This window comes from Anomalospiza imberbis, chromosome 8, assembly GCF_031753505.1.
Source record: "Anomalospiza imberbis isolate Cuckoo-Finch-1a 21T00152 chromosome 8, ASM3175350v1, whole genome shotgun sequence".
Classification (NCBI taxonomy): Eukaryota; Metazoa; Chordata; class Aves; order Passeriformes; family Viduidae; genus Anomalospiza; species Anomalospiza imberbis.
This window is the reverse complement of record NC_089688.1, coordinates 2,208,312-2,223,222: the sequence shown is the minus strand read 5'-3', so window position 1 is coordinate 2,223,222 and position 14,911 is coordinate 2,208,312. Positions and strand designations below refer to the sequence as shown.

At 49.7% G+C, this 14,911-nt stretch overlaps 1 protein-coding gene across 1 annotated transcript in view; it reads left to right on the top strand.

Moving 5' to 3' along the window:
• Positions 1-14,911, top strand: part of CDH23 (cadherin related 23) — a 187,515-nt gene that overhangs the window by 9,914 nt on the left and 162,690 nt on the right. The window contains exon 3 of the mRNA XM_068196945.1: positions 2,875-2,952. Within this exon, the coding sequence (XP_068053046.1) occupies positions 2,875-2,952 (78 nt within the window). The remainder of the gene's footprint in view (positions 1-2,874; positions 2,953-14,911) is intronic.

The window sequence follows — 14,911 nt, the reverse complement described above, 5'->3', positions numbered from 1 at the left end:
GCAGGGGTAGATGCTCCCGGGGTATCTCGATGAAAAGTTGCTCTTGGAAACTTCCAGATGTGGTTTTACCAAGGCAGAGCTGGTGCTGGACCTGGCATGAGGTCAATTTACATCAGTAAAACCTAAAGAAAACTGGAGGGAGGGCTCACAGGCAGGGATGTAAAGCAGAAGCTTGTTAGCTGTGTAGCAGCAGAATATTGCTGGCAAGGCTCTCCCTCTGCTTTCAGCAGCAAAATGATGACCTGAACCGTGCTTAAATACGTGCTGGGGAGGAGGGGGAATAATTCCTGTCCAAGCTGCAAAACCTTTTTTCTAATTCCAGATGGGGGGAAAGGCAGGGCTGTGGCCAGAAGAGCCTCCACAGGAAGCCCTTTCCACTGATGCTCTGGGTCTTTCCTGGCACGGGGGCTTCTGGCAGGGAGCTGGTGGGACAATGGCATTTTGGTGTAGAAAATGTGCCTTTTAGGATGGGTTTTGGCACATCACAGGGTGCTTAGGAGCTGTACATGTACAGCAAAGCCCCGTGAAAATTGGGATTGTTACATCATGTCTGGCCTACCCCTGCGTGCTGGTGTGGGGAGAGGGTGCCTGTGTGGCTCTTGCTGATAAACAATAGCCAGTGTGTGTCCATTTGATAGCACTGTGCCCTTTGGAATAAAGGCTTTTCCCCCCTTTTTTTCCCCTCCTGAAGCCTGGAGATGGCTTGGCCAGATTGGCAGCCTGATTAAGCAGTCAGTGGATGACATTAGCTGTGAGTGACAGGCGCAGTCAATCTCCCTCTGGTGTCGTGTTGGATCAAGGAGAGCCTCACTGGAGCTGGAGCTCCTCTGGAAAGGGAACAAATACAGAAAAAAAAAAGACAATCCAGCAAGTCCTTTACCTCCCTGAGAGGTCACTTGTCACTCCGTCCCATTGGAAGTGGGGTCTGCCTGCCCAGCTGGGGACTTGCTCCTTCCTTGCAGTGACAAACTGCAAAGCCCTGGACAGGCAGCACACGGAGACAGGGATTTGGAGGCTTTGCAGCTCAGCAGAATTCTGGCCCTTCTCTCCTAAATCCTGCCCAGGGCTTGGGTTGCCATCTCTGTGATAAGCAAGTGCTGTGCCTGGCATAGGGAGAAGGACATGGATGCCCTGCCACGCATCCTGGGCACTACAGGTGATGGAGCAACTCTTCCCAGAAGGTTTGCAGAGCTCCTGGTGAAGCCACGAGCTGGGATGTAATGGGCAAGTGGAGCCTGAGTGGGCTTGGAGCGTTTGGAAAAGGATGGCTCAGGTCTGGCAGTGCAGTGGCAGCTCCTGCCTGGCCACTGCTGCAGGAGATGAGCAGAGGCCTCCATCAGCCAAGGTCTCCCTGGAGCCTTATCTTCTCCAGGCTGAACACCTCCAGCTTTCCCAGCCCAGAGGAGTCTCAGACCTTCATGGCCTCCTCTGGGCTCTCTCCAGCAGGTCCATGTCCTTCCTGTGCTGGGGGGACCCCGGCTTGTGTGGAGGGTTACAGGGATGGCACGTCCCCGGCTGGAACTGGGTGGCTGTGGCCATCTCCCAGAAGGAAACTCCAGCCTTTATCCTGGCATTTGCAGCCCAAAGTGGTGTCCTGCCTCCAGACCCTCCCTCAGCATCTCCCAGCTCCCAGGTGCAGGTCTCCCTCTTCCCTGTGCTTTGGAAGCCTCCCAGCACCCGCTGCAGCTGGATTTGGAAATTGCAACTTATTTTTAGCGTGCCGGTGATGTTAAGAAATGTATTTTGAAACAGAAAGGTTTTGGAGAAGCGAGTCCTCTGTGCCAAAGGCTGCTGGGGGTGTTTTAGCCTCATTTGCCGCTCCCAAAGCCTGCTGGCCTCAGTGGGAGCCAGTGACAAGTGTGCTGCCAAACCTCTGGAGATGCCCTTAGCTCTCAAATAACCCATTTTGTCAGGTTCCTCTTTATTTTCTTTCCAGGTGCTTAACTCCAGAGGCTGGGATTTCAATGTGCCTTTGCAACAGTGCTGCCTCCAGTGCTTTCCCATTTCTCAGGGTGTTTAACCAACCTGGTGCCTCAGGAAAGAGGGCAGAGCTGAAAAATCCCTTTCTTGTTACGGAGGGAGCCCTGGGGGAGCTTGGGCTGCTCCCCCATCCCGTGCCCATGTCCCCAGGAGCTGGTTTGGTGGGATGCACAACTGGGAGCTGTGTTTGAAAGGTCTCAGGAGCATCTCCTTCCTTTGGAAGCTTGGCAGGCAGAGAGGCTGCTGAAGCTTGGTCTGTTCTTGTTTCCTGAGGTGGGATGCTGAACACGCTCCGCCAAACCTTCCTGGGGAATCATTGTGTGCCTCTCCCCGCAGTAGATCTTTCCTGGTTGACTCTTTCCCTGGCTCAGGCTGCCTTTGTCACTCTCCTACGTGCTCTGCACTTGCCTCTGTCCCCTAATGAGGCTGCGGGCCAGGGGCAGGCCCGCGAGCTCCCAGCGCCGCGCAGACGGGAGCGGAGAGGAGCGAGCCTGGTTATTAGAGGTGAAAGGAGGCAATTAGAGGGAAAGGCAGCCCGGGTGATGGCACAGGGAAGGAGCGCGGGGTGGCTGACAAGGCAAAAGGCTCTCAGCTGTGGGAACAAAGCAAAGGTATTAATCGTGGGCTAAACCAATAATTGATGCTCCTGGTCCCCATGCTGTCGGCTTTCCCCCTCCCCTCTGCCTTTTGGAAAATACCAAATCCAGAAAGGCTGGTGGAGGGAAGCCAACTTTTATGGGGGACCTCATGGGCTTTCTGTCCTCCTGCTAGCTCTCATCTTGGGGCTTACTCCTCGCCAGCATGAGCCTGGTGCCCTGTGAGCATTCCTGAGCCTTTCCCAGCCTTGCTGGCCCATGCCAGGGACATAACTCCTTCTTTTTGTCCTCTTCTCAGGTCAGGGCAACCGCCTGCCATACTTCATCAACTACTTCTTTGACACCTACCTGCTGATCAATGAGGACACACCTGTGGGTAAGTGGGCTGGGCACCTCACCGTGGAAAAGTATGGAAGAGAAATGTTTTTCTTTTGATTGACAGATGGAGCTTTTCTTTCTTTATTTAGCTGGGGATCGGTTTTTTAGTAAATGCAGAAATCGACCCGGTCGTTCTCGGCGCCTTCCCAGGCTCTCAGTCCATTAAACTTGTGGTCTTCAATCAGGGCTCGTGACTGGCCTTTAATGTGGGAGGAATCGATTGGGAGGCTGGGATGGAGCCTCTGGAGGTCCCTTCTCCCACCTGCAGCCCGAGCAGCACTCCCTGAAGGAAGGGCTCTTACCGCACCCACGTCACCTCAGAGCTGCCGAGGGCTGGGAGGGTCTGGAGATATCTCCAGTGACCGCTCAGCTGAGCCTGCTGTCCCTTCCAGGGTCCCCTGGGTCAGGCATCGGCAGCCCTGTGGGACTCGGGGTGGTGTCTGAGCAAGCAGGCAGGACGTGGAGCCTTGGTTTGGGGGGATGGTGGAGCGTGGTAGCTGAGCTCTGCACACAGCTCACCTCAGGAGAAGCAGGAGTGAGAGCTGGCTGGAACAGCTTAATGGAAACGCTTCCTCACGGAGCACCTTGCTCTCCAAGTACTTGAGCCTGAAATGCCTCGTGAGAATTGGACTGAACTCCTATTTTGTCAGAAAATAGGGAGATTTCCTGCAGCCTGCTTTCCAGTGAGGCATTATGCAAGTTGTTCTTGGAATTACTTTGGCAGTTGAATTTCTTTTTTTTTTTTTTAACTTTGTATTACACTGTGTGTATATATATAATTAACTCTTAAGAATATTGGCACCTTGAGATTTTGTTTCCAGATGCACCCTAGGGAAATGTCAGCCTGGGAAGTGTTGACACACACAGTTGTTTCTGTGTTTCCTGCTGTTGGTAGGTGTTTTCTAAGTTAAGGTTTATTAACTTTAAAAAAAAAGTAGCATCTGGAAGCACCTTTTTGAAATCCTGAGTGAGAGGAGCAGAACTGTGTGTGATGCCTGTTTCCTGGGGGAAAAAAAAAAAAATTGTATTTTTTTCAGGTCTGTTTGAGGGCCCATCCCTCCCTCCAGCATCCCCTCCCTCCAAACCCAGCAGCTCCCTGCCTGCTGCCTGCCATGCCAAAAGGGATCTTAAGCAACAATTAAGAGATCATTCCCCCTCTAATCACTTACAAGAGTAAATTAGTCTTGTCAGGAGCTATTAAGACAGAGAGCTCGGAATTCATTAGGCGCGATTGGGCCAAGGGAGCTGCTGGCGCTGCCGCCGGTCCAGGCTGATTAATTTCTCCCAAAACATCATCAATGCCCATCTGTTTCATTTAGGTCTGGGGAGAGCAATTTTCAGGTGGACTGACCCTGTAGTCAGTTATTTCACCCAGAAGTAATGGAAACACACACACACACGTGCAGAGGGAGCTCCGGGAAGGCGCTGGGGAGGGAATTGGAGGAGAAGGAGGGAGATGCCTGGAGAGGAGGGTTGGGGATTGGTGGGGTTGTAGTGGCATGGGCAGGACGTGGAGAGCCCATGGCAGCTGCCAGCAGCTCTATCACCCTGTGTTTTACTTGGAAAATAGGAGAATTGACTGGATAAAACCCCTTGGGTGAAGAGTGTGCAGGAGAGGGACCGTCCATCACCATCCTGCTGCCATTTGCCTTAAGCAAAATCATTCCAAGGGCCGTTCTGTTTAATCCCAGACCTTTTGGAGGGCTGTGGGCAAGGGGTGCTGTGGATGCCAGGTGAGTGGCCCTGGCAGGGTGTGACGTGAGCTGGGAAGGCGGCACCGCTGCCACGGGGGTTACTGCAGCCCTGGATTTGCCAGCAGCTGGGAATGGGCAGGCAGCACTCCAGGCTCCTCCTGGTCAGGGTCCCTGCTGCTGCCAAAGCAGCGTCTTCTTAGCATAATGTAATGACTGGAGTCTAATTGCCCAGCAAATGGATTTGCTGTGAGCAGGACAGGAGAGGGAAAATGAAGATGATCCATCATGTCAGGTCTGTAAGTAGCCTTATAACCACCTAGCTTGGATTCACCCAGGTTTCTCTGAAAGCTTTCATGCCTCAACGCCTTGCAAAATGCGTGACAAAAGAGGCCGTTCAGACGAGTGCAATTCCACTTCCCTTCCATCCTAGCGAGAACATTTTGGCCTCACTGGAATAATGTTGTCTTAAAAGAGTGGGAAACACTTCATCCACCGCACTTGAGGTGATAACATGCACTTGGCCTTGCCCTCAGGCTGTGTCGTGTCAGGGGCACGGTCACCCAGGAGGCGACAATGTGTCCCCTCCTGCCCATCAGGCCTTGGTAATTCGTGCCTTGCTTAAAACCAGCAGAGGGACTTAGTCTGGATCTTAGGTCAGGCTACGTGGGGCTGTGAGCATTTGGTGGGAGATGCCCCTGGATTGTACCAGGGTGATCTTTAAGGTCCCTTCCCACCCAAACCATTCCATGATTCCATGAAGAACTGGTGTCCCCTGTAAGGCCTGCTGGGGCTGAGCAGGGTGTGGCACAGCTGGGAAACCCGCTGGGATGGCCATTCCCTGGGCAATGGGAGTGTGAGGACGTGCTGGTGACAGCAGCTGGGACAGCTGGCAGGTGGGGAGGCTGGGCTCCCACAGGAATTCTGCCTAGGCTGCTGTTTGATTCCATGTCTTACTCCTGGATAGGAATGTCTGCAGCTGAGGCTCTCAGCTCTCCACCCCACCAGCTCACTGGGGTGCCTGCTGTGACTGGTGAGATGCTCAGCCCCGTGTCCCCCAAATTTGGCTGCCTCTGAAGGTCGTGACTTCATTCCTCATGTGGGCACCACTAAATGTTGGTTCTTCTCCTCTTCTCCTCTTCTCCTCTTCTCCTCTTCTCCTCTTCTCCTCTTTCTTCTCCTTTCTTCTCCTTTCTTCTCCTCTTCTTTCTTCTCCTCTTCTTTCTTCTCCTCTTCTTTCTTCTCCTCTTCTTCCTTCTCCTCTTCTTCCTTCTCCTCTCCTTCTTTCTCCTCTCCTTCTTTCTCCTCTCCTTCTTTCTCCTCTCCTTCTTTCTCCTCTCCTTCTTTCTCCTCTCCTTCTTTCTCCTCTCCTTCTTTCTCCTCTCCTTCTTTCTCCTCTCCTTCTTTCTCCTCTCCTTCTTTCTCCTCTCCTTCTTTCTCCTCTCCTTCTCTTCATCTTCATCTTCTCTTTGTCTTCTCCTCATCTTCTCTTTCTTTTATTTTCTTTTTTTTTTTGTTAGGGTTGGGATTGAAAGTGCTTGAGATGGTGTTTTGTGTATAGATTTAGATGTTTATTGTTTTTTATTTATATCACAGTCCTACAAGCTGTGAGTTTTACAGTATTTTACTAACAAGCTACAAAATGGTTCCTTTTCTACCTTGACAAGGTTTTTTGAGGAAAAACTATTTAATTAAGAAATTACAGTTAAATTATTTTTATTTTTAACCTAATAACTAATCCCTTATGTCTCGCAATGCGGATTTTTCTGTCTAATTACAAAATACTACTCAAAAAACACTACTCAAACTCATGAAGAAGAATGTGAAGAAGGACTAAAAATCTCTATCTTAGCTTTATATATATATTACTATATCCTAAAACTTTAAACTCTAAGTTTTCTACCACACATTTATTCAAATTACACACCTATAATTTCAGTTCTGTCATTCAATTTTGGAAGCTTTTCCACAGCCTCAGGTCAGATGCAGTGTTCTCTTGGGGGTCTGTGCCTTTCAGCATAGAAATTCTGAAATTCTCAGCATCCAGGCTTCCAACAGCTGCCTCAGCACCTCCTCCCACATATCACCCTGGGACCATGGAGAAGCCCCAAGTCAGCAAGTCCCAGGGCCAGGAGCAGTGTGGAGTGACAGCCGTGGGCAGTGCCATGTCCAGTGACCCGGGCTGTGCTGGCTGCTCAGAACCCCCTTCTCCTTCCCTCTCCCAGGAGGCCTGGGCTGTGCTCTCCATCCCGGGGTGCACCATGCTCAGAGAGCAAGGCACATGGATGGCTGGCTGGCTGACAGGGAAATTTCATGGTTGCTCTGCCTTCTTTTTGCTCCGTGCAGCTTTTGCTGAGCTGGCAAACGCTGTGGCCAGGGATATTTCTCCCCTAAATTTGAATAGGCAGAGCTGAACCTTGCTCTTTTTAAGACCTGCTTCAGAATGGGCTGTAGCCGTGGAGTTGTGGCTCTCACTGTGCCCCTGAGGCTGCTGCAGCCCAAGAGGAGCCAGGGGTAGTGGAGTGCCACTGAGGAGCGGGTGTACTTTGCTGGCCAGTGGCCATTAAAGGGTTTAGGTTGGTGTGTGACACCTCGTGCCTGCTGGGACACAATTATTTCACAAGAAAACTAAAGAGGAGTGTGGTATTTCAAAGGCAGGGTGCTCTGTGGTAGCTCCTCACGTGGATCTGAGGCAGCACATCCCTCTGATATTTGTGGATGATTTGATTTAATTCTCAGTCCTAGACAAAGACTGGGCCAGAAGGCTTTTATTCTCCATCCTCCACGCTCTGTGTCTGTCCTTTCCAAGGCAATCATCTCTTCCAACACTGCCTTTTGCTGCCTTTTGCACAGGGAGATGCTTTGGCACCCAGGAAAGGTCCCCGGGGGTGCTGGGCTGCTCAAGCTGCTGCTGAAGATACGGTTATCAGTGTGGGATTGAGCACGGGCTGAACCTGTTTGATCCCTCAGCTGTGCCCAGGCTCCTCCAGATGCATCACTGGAAGGAAAAAAGACAAAAAAAGGATGCTGGCTCTCTGATCCCTGCCTGCTTCTGGGTTGATTATATAGTTTCAGAGCTCGGATATCCACGCTTGAGGCTTGGGGGCCAGCTTTGGGTGGAGGACTGTGGTCATCTGAGCACGGCAGGGCCACCAGACCCTTTTCCCTTTGGTGTCTCTGGGTTTCCCCCTCGCTTGCAGGAGCGTGCTGCTGTTCCTGGAGAGGGGATGTACCTGCTCTGGTATCCCTCTTGCTCAAAATTAGGTGTTAAAGCAGAAGAGAAAATCATAAATGAATCTCGATGCGCCACGGGGTTAAAAATTGCAGTGGCAAGAGCAGAAAGTACCCTAGAGGCACACTGCTAATGAGGTTAACCAGGAGGTGGGGCTCAGGATGGACTGAAAATTTGGGATTAAGCTGGGAGCAAGGCAGCTGGAGGAGCTTGGGGCAGTGCAGGAGTTCCAGGCAGGAGTCACTGCCCTCCTGGCAGCCAGCTGAGAGAGCCATCCCTGTGTCCGTGTGTGTTTGCACACACAGCTCCAGGAATGCTCCCCAGAAAAGGCCCTGCCCAGTCAGGAAGGCAAGGGGGTGTGCAGACAGGAGGAAGGTGGGAGCTCAAAGCCAGGAGACCTTTCCCCATGCCAGGAACAGCAATGCCAGGTGTTTAGATCTGTTTGTTAAGGGTTTTCCTTCTACTCTGCAAAGCTGGGTTTCAGCATTTAGGCCTAGCTGATGGTAGCCTTGCAAGCTGAGGGGGATTTATAGGAGTCGTGATGGTGGTGCCCCTGTGTGAAAAACGCCAATCACTTGGTTTTTAAAATTTTAAAAGTTTAATAATAATGGTTATAAAAAATAGTAATACAATTAGAGTAATAAAAATTTCAAGTTAGGACAATTACAAGACAGTAAAAAGCAAAGAATTACGGACGTCCGGATGCTCTCGGGCACTTAAGCCCGATAAGCATGTTTTGTGAACAAGGGATAACCCTTAAAAACCATACACTGTTGCATATTCATACATACTTCATGGTTATCCATACATTCTATTTAAAACAATAAACTCTGTCTGGAATACGTCAACTCCTTTTAATCCCCACGGTGTCTTCCAGTCTGAGCAAGGCCTGAAGAAATTAGCTTCTGATAAGAGAACCATAAATTCCTCATCTCTGGAAGGTTTAGGTGTTCTGTGACTGTTATCTCGAAGCGAGTGTCTCATTCTTTAAAAAAAAAAAAACACATACATAGTTTCTATCTTAACTACAAAACTCCATTTACCATACTATCAAAATGTTAATACAGCACTTCCAATCAATATGACATAATACATACAGTATTCAATTTAATACTTGCGAAAAGCCAATCATAAAATATGCATTTTTCACACCCTGGATCCCTGGAAGTGTCCAAGGCCAGGTTGGACAGGGCTTGGAGCAACCTGGACTAGTGGAAGGTGTCCCTGGCTGTGGGAGGGGGTTGAAAGAGACGGTTTGAAGGGTCCCTTCCCACCCAAACCATCCTGGGAGGGGACAAGGGGAGGCTGCCCATCCCTCTGCTGTGGGATTGTCTCTGCTGAGCTTCAGCTGCTGGTGAAACCAGGCTGCTGCATGTAAATAATCCCCAGCTGGGAGGGCAAACACGGGCTGGGACAAGCGGGCAAGTGCACGGTGGCACTTGGGCCGGTTACAGAACCTGGGGCCCAGGTGTGTTGGCACTGACACAGGAGCTTGTGGTTCAGAATGGTAAACAAACCCACAAAGCTGCTTTTGTTGTTTATCTGACAGAAATAAGGCGAGCTGGAGGACCCCAAACTGCTTGGATTGCTTGTTGGGTGGGCTGCCCAGGGAGCAAACACCTGTGGGGTGTCTGTGTGCAGCAGGCAGGATTGGTTTGGCCTTTTAGGAAGGGTAATTCCAGAGGCATCTTCCAGGCTCTGGCTGTGGGGGAGATTGCCTGTTTTTGAACCTGCCTCACAAGCTTCGTTGTGGCCATTGTTGAGATTCTCCTTCCCAAAGGGAGGCTGTGGCCACCTCGCCTTCCTCTTCAGTATTTATCTCTCACCCCATGGATGTTTACTGCCTAAAACTGAATTTTCAGTGTTCTTGAATGCTCTTCAGAGGAGCAGCCTCATTTCCAAGTGTGCTGAGCACCCCAATGAGCAGCAATATTTGAGGAGAGCTTAAGAAGGGGATCTCAGCTCTCACCCAACTCAAGCCCTTTCTCTGTCATTTGAAGGCCCATTGATGAAATTACTTGTTGAGCTGCAGAAAGTACAGCATCTTTAATGAAAACTTAAGGCTAGAAAATTAGTTATTACCAACATCAGGAAACTTAAGGTTTAAAAAAAAAAAGCCCCACTCCCACCCAAACCCTTAACCCTGCATCATTAAATTAATCACTTCATCAATCACTTAAACTTTCATATCTGCTTTGCTAATAGGCAGTAACATTAATGCTCATGTTTAAGAAGGGGAAGAGGGAGAAGAAAGAAAGTATATTTGCAATATGGACTCATTAACATGCCAGGGTAACCTTGCTCCTCATCAAACCATCCTGAGGTTTGATCTCGCCACCTTTTGAGCCCTGGCACGGGGGCCAAGCCCTTTCCAGGGAGAGGGAGAAAGATGTGGGAGTTTGGTAATGAGGGCTGGAGTGATTTTTTATGTCTGGGATGGCTTTAGCAGCATTAATTATCTGTATAGGGCTGGCTTCTCACTGGCTGTGCCCCGTTCCTTGTTACTCTGGAATGCCTGGGCTTGGATGTCAGCACTGTCCCAGCTCAGGAAAATTGTGTCTTCCAGGCTGATTGGAGGCTTTAACATGGGTGGCAAAAGTGATAAAGAGCAGTGAGTCAGGCTTAACAAAGAAAAAAAAAAAAAAAACACACAGGAGGGAGGAAAAGCACATATGTATGGATATGTGTGTATATATTCAAGTTAGGAGACATATATATATATATGTGTGTGTGTGTGTATCTCTGTGGAGGTATTCATGTTCTAGGGGAATATTGTTAGCCAAGGGTCATTCCCTGTGCTGGAGGGAAACACTTGCATTTGCACACGCTCATAATTTTATTTTTGGTGGGGAAGGTGAGCTGTGATTTCACTACCAGGAAAAAAAGGCCCTGGTTGCAAACAGTGATGAACATGATTGTGTGTTTTGCCAGATTGGAAACTCGATGTATTTGGGTGGTGTGAGCTTAAAAAGAAGGAAAAAAAACCCTAACCCTAATTCCTTTACCCTCTGCTTCTAATGTTGGTACATCTGAGATCTCTGCCATCTGGATCTGCCCCATCCCTGGCAGTGTCCAAGGCCAGGCTGGACAGGGCTTGGAGCAACCTGGGATGGTGGAAGGTGTCCCTGCCCATGCCAGGGGGTGGAACAAGACAGTCTGGAAGCTCCCTTTCAACCCAAATCATTCCATGACACCCTCAATGACTCTTTTTATAGAATTTTCAGGCTAGTGAAGGCATTAACCTTTCAGTTAAAACTTCCTATAATTGGGCACTGTGGAAGACCTTTTCTTTAAGAAAAAAAATTCAAGCTATCTGCCACCACCTCCACCAGTTGGTGGTTGTTGCTTGCTGGTGTAAAACAATCCAAAAAAATGCCAAGGGGAAAATTCAACAACAACAAGGAGTTAAGGAAGGTCCAGCTTCTTCTCACACGGCTCAAAGTCATCAGAGCAATTAAAACGTGGAGAATTTACTGAGTGAGTGCCCACTATGGGAACTGCCCCATTCCAGAATGGAAACAGGCAGGTAGAAGAGAGCCCTTCTGGGAATGGATCCACAAGTGAGGAATTGTGGAGTACAGCTCCTGCTGTTGGGAACCTGCTGCTGTCCCACTGAGCATCCTCTGCCTGGGGCTGGGATGCTGGTCCGTGGCACACCGTGCACACTGCCTGGGTGGCATGGCCACTGTCGGGGTCTGCTTTGCTTGGAATCACCCCGAAATCATCAAAGTCCTTCTTCCCCTAGCCCGGCAGCCGAAGAAGAGGTCTGGAGTGTGTGAGGTTGAGTTTTCAGGGTTGTTGATTTTTCCTTGTCTATAACTTTCTCTCTCTGACCTGCCGAGGTCCATCTAGCACAGAAGCCATAGCAGTCTCTGCTGAGCCTCGGGCGACTCTCACATTACATACTCAAAACTACGTGTGGTATGTTTACAGCTGTGTGCCAATGCCCACCACCTATGTTAGACAGTGAATCTCCACCTTAAACCAATAGAAAAGTGTCACCACCACACAAAGACAAGGAGGACAAGACGAAGGACAAGAAGGCTAGGACACACCCAGATTCCTCCATCTTGTACCCCTGAATTACATTCTAAAAATCCCAAAATTCTACTTTTCCACCCTGTGTCGATTCACCTATTACACTGCTCAAACCCCTGTGGCTTGTAATTCCTCATACAGAGTTGGCAGCCTTTCCCACAGGCTAAAATCAAAGCCACAGGTGTTTTTGACTTCTTGCCAAGGTCCCCGAGCCCCCTGCCAGGGTCTGGAGACAGCCAGGGCAGCCAGAGGGATGTCCTGGACTCCGACAGGCCAACTCCTGGGCCGCTTGTTTTACCTCGTTTTCGCTGGTTTTGGGGAGCGTGGGTCACCTCAGTGTTGCATGGCTCCATCCCCTCCCTGTCTCCTGGCTTTTTAAACTGATTTATGGAGGCGTGTGCTAAGGCAGCTCCTGCCTCTGAATGGCCTGATGTGCTTGATTGGCAGGGGGAGTTAATGCATCGCTTCCTCCTGTCAGGCTGCTCGGGTGCATTGATGGCTTTTGGATTAACTGTAGCCACTTGGGGAGGGGGGAAAGGAAGCTTTGTTGGACAACTCTGTGAGAACATCTGCTCCGTTTGCAGCGCTGGTCAGGGCAGTGGAAAAGCTCCGCGCGCTCCCTCTCTTAAAGATTTATTAATATTGCCGGGTACACGAGGGGGGAAGATTTCAAACACTTGACATTTAATGGTTAGTAACTCAATTTTATTCCATTCATCTGCATGGCTTTGTCAGGTGCCTGCTCTGGTATTGTATCACGGAGGTTGTCTTGCTGCCTCTGAGCAATTAGGAGGGTGATTTGGTACCTGAATCGGGAGAAACCTTTTTATTTTTCCTTTATAATTGATTATTAGCTTTGAGGTGAGAGCTGGTGTCATGGAATGTAATATCCTTTCATAAACAGTGATGCAGTGGCTTTACTTGCTCTGCTGTTTTGGTTTCAAGCAGGTAATTTGAAAAGAAGGGGGGGGAAATATTTTGAAATACAGAAAGTCCAAGGGAGATGAACAATTTGGGGTATGGAGAGAAGCGAGGAGCATCCTCCTGGGCAGAGATTAATGGTTGTTACTAATGATTTTGGGAAATAGAGGAGAAGGAATAAGATGTGGCAGAAGACTGTAAAATAAGTAACAGCACTGCAGAAAACCCTGACTCTGGAAATGCACCTTTTCCCACATGACAGCAGCATCAGATTAAACACATCCTGCCGGATAAAACAGCATTTCCCTGCCAAGGAGCACTGGTGCACTGGTGTGTGCTGGGCTGGTGAGGCAAGAAGTGAGGGGACACACAGAAAGCACCATCCTGCCTCCACATCTCTCCCAGCGGCTTTCCTAGGGGCATGAGAGGTGGGGGAAAAAAAAATGTCTCCCAGGATTTGCAAGTTGTTCTTTGCCTTGTGAAAATTGTCTGTGCTCCCCTCAGGTGCAGAGTGAGGAGTGAGGGAGTGCAGAGAGCATCAGCCAGAAGTCGTTGCCCACCTGCTTTGGTGGGGTGGGGGAAAGAGTCAGAAATTGAGGCCCTGTATTGGGAGCGAGGGGAAATTCCAAGCTGGTTTTGTCATACTGCAGCAGGATGATCTCGTGGAGGCATAAAAATTGGCAGCATCCTCGAAGTTCACAGAACAGTGGCAGGAGAATGAGTTTCACTGGTGCTGGGATGCTCCACAGGCAGTTTCTGGCAGATATAGGTGGGAAAGGCCTTTCCTAGGAGAGATGGGAGGCCCCCATGGATTTCAAACCAGGAGCTTGATTTTGCATTCCAGGTTGTAAGTTGGGGGTGTAATTTTTTTTAATTTTATTTTGCTGGCTAGTTCATCTCAAAAGCCAAAATTGCTGTGCTTGGTGTGAGCACAATTCCGCTGTAAAATCAGCTGGAATATTTTTTCCAGTGGTGGGATTCCCCCCTCCAGCCCCCAGAAGTAGAAGTTCACCCCAGGACCAGCAAATACAGTAGGAGGTCTGGGTTTGCTCTTGGTGTATCCTGCACCCAGTGCTGTTATCCAGGCGGGCACAGGGATAGCTTTCACTGGGATGTGCTCCCAGGAGTGGAGAATGCTCTTTAAAAGAAGTTTTCCTCTCATGGATCTGCATGCAGCCTCTTTTGGACAAGGTGCAAGGTCAGTATTTAGGGTGCCCTGGCTGGAGGGGGTGACAAGGCCAGCTGCTTTGCCAGGCAGGGGCTCATCCCTGTTTTCCATGAAATCCACTGCCGTGTGCAAGTGGCCCCAGGTGGTTGGATAATGGCATCCTTAATTGTGCTCTGAAGGAGATTAACTTCTTATCTGGCAGCCTGACATCTTTATTGTTATTAATGTGTGAATAATGCACTGTGGTGGGGTTTTTATGCATAACTTTGGTAGCAAATATTTTCCTTTTGTTTACTGGTGTCTGTTACTTTGCCACCGTGGGATTCCCAGGCTCCAAGGGTGGGAAATCCCAGAGGTCAAGGAATGCTGCTCCTATTTCTTTCCTTACTAAACAGTCACTGCCCTGGCACTGCAGCTCTTCCCCTTTATTTCTTCTGTGAGTAGAGGTGGTGGTGAGCAATTCCTCTGGTGAGTCTGCAGTTTCTGGGGACAGTGGGTGTTGGAGTGGGACATGGAGGACTAGGGACCATCAGTCAGATGGGGCTTGGGATTTTGAGGTGCATACAGGGATGGGGAGGCTTGGGATGCTGCCAGGCATGGGTGCAGGTGCCCATGGGGCTGAGGGTGCTCTGGCAGGGGCTGGATGTGTCCCTTGGTGGTGGCAGGGAAGGGGAAGGGAGCTGTGGAGGGTGGGAGGCAGCTGCAATCTGTCGACTCCACGAAAAGCAGCTTCTGTGATGTAACTTGCTATTGAACAGGATAACAAGGTCAATAATGCCTTTGCCTGGGAGAGCTTCAGCCAACACTTCTATCAAAACCAATATTAATTTTCACTAATTAGGAGCTGCAGCTAATGAGTGTCACAGCTAATTTACCTCATCCATAACGAGGGAGAGGAGGGGGTCAG